Source organism: Plectropomus leopardus, chromosome 13 (assembly GCF_026936395.1).
Source record: "Plectropomus leopardus strain MGB_pleo_1.0 chromosome 13, ASM2693639v1, whole genome shotgun sequence".
Taxonomy (NCBI): Eukaryota; Metazoa; Chordata; class Actinopteri; order Perciformes; family Serranidae; genus Plectropomus; species Plectropomus leopardus.
The window spans coordinates 33,443,228-33,450,815 of record NC_142188.1 but is presented as its reverse complement, the minus strand read 5'-3'; the positions used below and the strand labels follow the sequence as shown (position 1 = coordinate 33,450,815).

Here is a 7,588-nt window from a genome sequence, read left to right as displayed (position 1 = left end):
TTAGATTTGTCTGCATTGGGTACTTTTACTTTTAATCCTATAAGTTCATTTTCCTTACTTTTACTTATGTCAAATTTTGGGGAGCATTAGTACTTTTACTTAAGGACCTGAGTACTTCTTCCACCACTACCACAGCCATAAAACCCGCTTTACATTAATGTGTAGTATGAAACCCGGTCACAGTCCAAGAAAGAAACAAACTCACTGGGCAGGAAAAAGAATCAATAACAAACAGTTTTAATTTATTCAGGAATATCCATATCAACCACACTAAGCGTTGCTTACTGGTAATCTGTTCAGCAGGTTGATTTCAATATCTGTTAACCACCAATCTCAGCGTCCACAGGAATGACGAGGCATTTAAGTGTTTGGTGATAACGCTGAGCTTCCAGCCAGGAGCCATGAAACCCAAGAAGAATAACTCTATCACATCCACTAATAACATCAGTGCACTGAATGAGACCACTCTGCTAAATTAGATTGAGACTAAATGGCGACGCGTTGATCAGAGCCAAATGTGGACACCAGGAGACAGTCTCATTATAGTTTAAACCATCAAACGCAGCGTGTTGTGAATACAGAACATTAGTCAGCAAAGTGAATGTTTGGATAAGTTTACATACCAAAGGAGTCATGCAGTGAGTTTGTGACATTTAATACATGTGTATGGTAACCCAGTGTTGATTCAAACAGTAGCTGACAACTGTAAACACCTTATCACAATAAAATCCAGCTCTAAGACTTAGCCCAATGTCTTTGTTCAACCTGCACGTTTGTATAGGTTGGGCAAGAAAAGGTTTCATTCCTAGATCTCAGTGTGCACGTTGGGGTATCTCTTCAGCAGGCTGGTGGCTTGTTTTGGGGGCAGACGTCCGCCCTGGAGGCTGGTCTGTTCAGATTTATTCTTCATAGCAGCCTGTGTAAGAAAAAGGATCATTGGATTACAGTGCCTTATAATGAGTAATCTGCTAGCTAAGTACACAGGGTTCGTACATATTTTTACCAATACATGTTTAAAGACTCTTCCATGACCCTTGGGCAAATTTTCCGTACATTTTCTGAAACGGCCATAGATGCTCCTTATCTGTTCTTTTTCGCTACTATTTAATAGCTTTTAAAAATATAGTTTATCTTAAAAATAATAATAATGAAAAACAAAAAGAAAACTTTTCTTAAAAAAAAGAAGTGGCCTTCTTTTTCTTTGGATAAAACTGCCATTTTTTGAAGACAACATTTTGGCGATATTTTTTAAAAATGTTTTGGGGTGATTTTTCAAAAAATAAATAAAAAAGAAATTCTATTTTATTTCATTTTATTTATTCTTATTTATTATTTATTCATTTTGGCTTTTTTTCTTTAAAACTTTTTGGTGATTTTTGAATTTTCTTCAAAAATCACCAAAATGACACCAATTATCAAAGCCAGAAACTGTAGAAACATCATCATTGGATTATCAAATTTCAGATCCCTGGACACATCATGTATTATTATATAAGTTTGTGAAACAGATTTCCATGACTGTAAACATGAGGTCAGGCAAACTTTGAGAAAGTTTAAAGTCTCACATGAATGATGAGGTGAGACGCAGACTGAACACTGAACATTTCTTCTGTAGAGAGACTTCCCAAGATCATGACAACTGAGAGCTCTCCGGGCAGTTTCACAAAGATATTTTAGACTGGTTTGTAGCTTAGTTTTACTCTTAGATGACACTAATGCAAGTTCATATGTTTGCTAATTTGGCACTTAAAACTATTTCCATGGTATTGATCAGTGGCACTGCTGACCAGCAGCACCAAATGACTAAAAAGAGGAAAACATGGCTCATAATTAGTAGTTTGTTGTCAAGCGAGTAATGAGTACTTTTTTGAAAATATACAGCACGGTTTTTCCCACAGAATTAGAGTGATGAACAATGGGGGGACAACAACAGTAGCAGTTTGTGTCTCACAGGGAGGATAAATGATCTGTCGATCCAATCAGAGCTGATCAGATCAGATCAATGGATTAGAGGAGCAGCTGCTGCAAGTAAAAGCAAACTTGCTGCTCCATCTGTGCCCCGAGTACACTCTGCACTCCTTGAGTGTGAAGTAATGCATAACCTAAGAATATACATACTTCAACAATGCTCCTAATGAACGGTCAAGTTCCAAAAATAGAAAATCTATTTATGGCAGCAGATGTTATTATTGTGACATGCTCAGAAACTCTGCAGCAGTGAAAAGAATCTTAGTTCACTATACTGAGAATGTCTGAAGTGTATTGGAGTACTGAGGCCTGCCATGTTCATGCTTATGATTCTCATATCAAAAAGCTTCATAAAAAGTCTATATAATAAATATATTACAGTTATCATTGAAATGTCCTTTTTTCAGCCTGCAACAGTTTTCCTGCAGGTTGACCACTTATTTGTAGTTAATTTGACAACAAATCATCAATATCCATTTATCTCAACAAAAGATTTTATTGACTTTAAGGGGAACCACACCATATTCAGAATTCATACATCTTATTCCTTTGGTCTAACAGTCCAAAAATATTAGTGAGCATGCATAACTCTCTCCCAAATCCAGAAACTAGAGTGCGACACTAAAATTTGTAATGTCATGGGTGTAAAGTCTCGAGCTGCTCCATAGACGACGAAAGGTGAAAGATGTTGTAGATGACACTGCGAGCAGCCAGAGGAACCTTCTGAGCATATGGGAACATTTTCTGTTCTCACAACTGATGACGGTACAATAGAATACAGTTCATTTTGGTATAAAACTGAAAACAAACATTCTGTGGGTACACTTAACCAGCCATTCATCGTCTCTGGAGCAGCTCCAGACTTTAGACCCCATGATATCACAAGTTTGAGACTTCTTTCTCTTTTTTAGGCTTTGAGAGACAGTAGCTCATGTTCACAGAGAGTGATTGAACTTTCCTTGGTCGTGGAATTAACATTGAAATTCAAATTTAGGTGGTGTTCCCTTTTATGACTTTCAGTCTGAAGCAGTAACTTCAGTGGGTTTTGACATTTCACAGCCCCCTCATACTATTTCTACTTGCTTGTTTAATTAGTGAAATAGAGTGACGTTTTGAAAATCAAAAAAGTAAGTTCTAGGTCATTTAGGCAATAAGAACTGTTACTCGTCTGCGCTCAATAAATTTCACATGACATATGAGGTCGCCTCGCCCTACTCTCTAAATCGAAGATAGTCCAGCTGCTGAAAGCAGATGGAAGCCATGAACCAGTGATGCATAAATAATGTTTCACCACGTTTGTGCTCCACCAGTTAATTCTTGACCAATAATATTACACACAGTGACTGATTAATCACTTAGTAATCATTAACAATCCATATAGTATCAGTAAATTGTGTAGTTTGCCCTCCTTTGCTCTGCATCTTTTATCTGTTAAGTGCTAAGCCGTACAACACACGGGCCTCATGTTGTCTGCTGTGTTTGTATATTCTGTAACGGTCTGATAACCTTCGCTGTCAGATACACAGCAGGGTTTCCCACACATTCATTTATTTGTGGCGGCCTGCCACAGTTAACACATCTGCCACCACGTATTGATTTTCTATTTTTGGAGCTGGACTGTTCCATTAGGAGCACTGCTGAATTATATAAACCATTCAGTTATTCATTGCACCACACTCTTGAAACACAGAACATAATCTAGGCACAGGTGGAGCAACAGAATGCCAGGTGCAGTGAAAGTGAAATGTAACAGTTCATTGTGCTGAATCTCAAACTCCACAAACTGCTGCTGAGGAAAATAAAAAAGAACTCATAATGAGTTCAGCAGTGCTACGTTAATGAACCTGCAAAAACGTCTAAATTTAGAGGGGACACAGAATTATGAATAACAGACTGGGGTGGGCGATATATCAAAAATACGTGAGGAATCACGCCTTGCTCCTTGCCTGCGATGTATGAAATTGCAGACATCGATTATTAATTGTTCCATCAATTTTATGAGCCAGTGGCGCTTTGGTTCCCTTGCTCTCTCCTCTGCGGCTCTCTGCCTCTAACAGACACACACAAAAAGCATGGCTTTTGCAGAGCTCCAGACTGTGACTATTTAGTCACATTTTGTGACCATGGAGCACCACTTTGATTTTCAAATACTATTAATATCTGAACTGGAGAGCTGCGAGTTTGTTTCCAGTTCTCAGAGAATAAATCATTAGGTTTAACGGTGCTACAGTTACAGTCTTAATGAGTGGTAGTGGTGGCAGTGTATTAGTCACATTTTGTGACCATGGAGCAGCAGTGTGACTTGAAATATTGGTTATATCCAAACTGGGGAGCTGTTAGTTTGTTTCCTGCTCACAATGAATGAGTTCTCACAGCTAAAGGCGCTGAGGTATCTGTTTAACTGTCTGCTATGCTAACTACCAACCGATGACTGGAAGCTTCAGGTCCACAGCAAAAACATCTACACTTACTGCCTGAGACAAGCCAGGTCCTTCAAAGTAAATGCACCGTTTTAATTTCCTTATAACCATATTTCATTAAATGTTATTATGACAGTAGTGTATTCAACTTTATTAAACGACAGTAGCTACTCTTTTTAACTGTAACTGCAGTTCATTCAGATTTTTTTATTTTATTTTGTTTACATTCATTAAGAGGACATTTAAAAGTATTCAAATAGATATAGCTTTAAAATATTGCAAAAAATAGTTTAAAGTTTAAATAGTTTAAAGTTTAAAGCCCTGTAAGGAACACACAAACACAACAAGCTTAAAAAAGAAAACGGAAGGTTTGCCATCATCAGCTACTGCAACGCAGAGGTTCTAAATCTGTGGGAAACACCACACGGTACGTTTGAGGGGTCAAGTGCCTACTTGTGTGCCGCATTTCTGGTAATTGCCATAGTGCAGTAAAGACCATGAGTGTTTGGAATTTATCAGAGCTCAAAGGGAAAAACTTTATTATAAAGAACGTCCTGTCACTCACACAAAATCTGATCCACAATCCAGCACAGTTAAAATGTTGAAACAAATAACCTTATTACAGTTCAAGGTGCACAAACCTGCATAAATCTATCAGCAGGTTGTTGTTGGTCTGACAGCGGCCGATGGAATCTCATATATCTCCCAACACTACAGGAGACTCTTCATGTGTACTATGGCTGAACCACAATTCCAGATCCCCATTTATCAGATATCAGAGAATATAATCTTATTCATACTATTATTCTAAAAATGATGTTTTTTAAATTATTGAATCTGAACAAGCTATAACTAAAAACAAGAGAACAGTGCATGTTTTGCATGCATTTGCCAAGTTGTCATACACTATATACACACATCAAAGCATCCAGATTAATATTGTGATACTTATTTCATGTATAACACAGAGCTCAAGTGTGTTAAAATGATTTTGCAGACTTTATAAACTGATACTTCCAGTGAATGTGTAATTTCTCAGGGTGCATTAGAAAAAGACATTTTTGCATGTCACTTCAGGGGCCCTGTAGAATTGCATTTTCCTCTACTCTGCCTATTTTAAAGTGCATGTGTCATCTTAGAGCACCACTTCTTGTGTCTGTTGTGCTGCTGTGTATGAGAACATACCTGAGCTGCCTTGACGCAGGTGTAAAAGGAGTTCATTTCGCTGGAGCACAGACCTTCCACAAAGTTGTTCAGCTTCCAACAGGCCATCAGGACGGACATCTCTGTGACACAGGTGGCCTCTGTGGAGGGACGGACACATGTTTACCCTTTAATAGCCACGCATGATTCGAAAGACAACATATTCCTGAGGGTCTGTAGGGTAAAACTACAATTAAATTAAGTGTTAGAACTAACCCTCTGTCTGTTAGAGGTTACTCTGCCTATGGGGGAGGTTGGAACATGTCACTTCTCCTCTGGTACAGTTGGACCTAAACGGTAGGTCTTAGAAACAAACGACTGTTTATTTGTAACAAAAATGTTGATGTATGAAAATATGATATCACTTCATCTGAATATTTATTAGAGCATATGAGAACAAACCCCATAAAAAGATTATTTCAAAGATACACGTGAGCCTTCAACAACGTGATAATGAAAATGCACTTTAAGTAAAAACAAGATAGGAAAATGACGGTGATATGACTGTCACACAAGAGTTACTGGGAGGAGGTGTTTAGACATCAATGGAAAACAACAAACTTGCCATCCTGAAGAGAATTTAGCTGGAAGAATGTTTTGCAAACTGACATCCTGGATGCTGTTTTTTTTTTTTTAACCAAAATTACTTTTACTTTGAACTGATGTATCTGTTTGGAAAGGAGGAACTCAAATGGAAAAAAAAGGACAAATACCTGTTAAAAATATTATTGCCGCCCTGTAAGAAATCCCTAACCAAGAAATGGCTGAAAAAAGAAATACCCCGTGTCGACTAACGGATTGATGGCATATGCAGTATTTATGTCATGGAGAGGATGACTTTTAAGGGATGGACAATGTATGTTTCGAGATCACACACTGTAGTGTAACTAGGAGCCACCCATTGTCTACATGTGTTTGGTGTGATCCAATACAAGGATTTTTTTGTCTCTCTACTTATTCTTTTACCCTTATTTTTTAAAATAATTTTTATATACTTAACCCCTCGACCTATTCATCACCTAATATGATTTTCTTTTCTTTTCTTTTTTAAAAAAATATTTTTTATTTCATGAATATGTTTGCTGGTTTATTAGGTTTTCATTTTTATATGATTGAAAGGTCTTAATGGTCATTTGCTATTTTGTTTTTTTACATAAAACAATAGCAAGAGACTTACATAAAATGCACAAAGAAAGAAAGGAAAACACGACATCCATTCATCACCTTGTGAAGTTTTATGCATAGATACCGGCAACTCAAAGCAGGTTGGTTTCGTCCCTGTTAATGTTCAGTGTGTGTGTGTGCGTGTGTGTGTGTGTGTGTGTGTGTGTATTTGGCAGAGCAGCGCTACAGACACTCAGAAATGTTATTCACGAAGTGTTTCTTCATAACTTGACGTACCTCCTTTGCTGGGTTTGCGCTTCGCCACAGCGTCTTTGAGGATCAGGGGCTTGTTGGGTTTGAGGACGGGTCTCTTCCCCTCGCGTTTGCACAGCAGCCTGCTGACCTTCTCCTGGAACGCGATGCCTCCCTGCGCCGCCATTTCCTTCACCTCCCTCCCGCTCACTGCTGCTCCCTGACCGCTCACTGTGTGAGAGCTGACGGGCAGCTGCTGTGTGGACCTCTCTGACACGGAAAACTGACGAAAACAGCGAACAATTTTCACTTTAATGTCACTAAACTTTCCCACTCCGTCACTCGGCTCACCAGTGGGACGCCATATTGAGCCGTAAAATGAAATGTGGTGTCGTAAAACACCAACAAGCATAAGCCTGTGCTGTCGTACTCCTCACAGAGCTGACGATTTTTTAACCCCTTGAAAGCTGGGTCGAGCAGCTCTCTTGTGTTTGGATGCTTTTAAAGATCTAACACCCGAGCAAAATTGGTTTGCTTTATTTTGAAAAACGTGGGGTGAAAAAAACAATGAGCCACTTGGCAAGAGATGTCCCAGAAATTGCAAGAAATATGTAAAAAGTGACAAGAAAAGTTAGGCTATC

The 7,588-nt window shown here is 38.4% G+C and overlaps 1 protein-coding gene across 1 annotated transcript; it reads right to left on the bottom strand.

The window, feature by feature from the left end:
* Positions 1-221: 221 nt before the first annotated feature.
* chchd1 (coiled-coil-helix-coiled-coil-helix domain containing 1) lies at positions 222-7,353 on the bottom strand. The gene is made up of 3 exons (XM_042502399.2): positions 6,993-7,353; positions 5,574-5,692; positions 222-916 (listed from the first exon to the last, which is right to left on the bottom strand). The coding sequence occupies exons 1-3, from the start codon at positions 7,132-7,134 to the stop codon at positions 806-808; spliced, it is 372 nt and encodes a 123-aa protein (XP_042358333.1). The 5' UTR covers positions 7,135-7,353; the 3' UTR covers positions 222-805.
* Positions 7,354-7,588: the final 235 nt, after the last annotated feature.

Bases quoted from the DNA above. Each gene is read 5' to 3' on its own strand.
- chchd1 (XM_042502399.2), bottom strand. From the start codon at position 7,134: ATGGCGGCGCAGGGAGGCATCGCGTTCCAGGAGAAGGTCAGCAGGCTG. The intron at 5,693-6,992 runs GTACGTCAAGTT...GTCCCTCCACAG, and splicing joins GCGCAAACCCAGCAAAGGAG to AGGCCACCTGTGTCACAGAG. The intron at 917-5,573 runs GTATGTTCTCAT...TTTCTTACACAG, and splicing joins CCTGCGTCAAGGCAGCTCAG to GCTGCTATGAAGAATAAATC.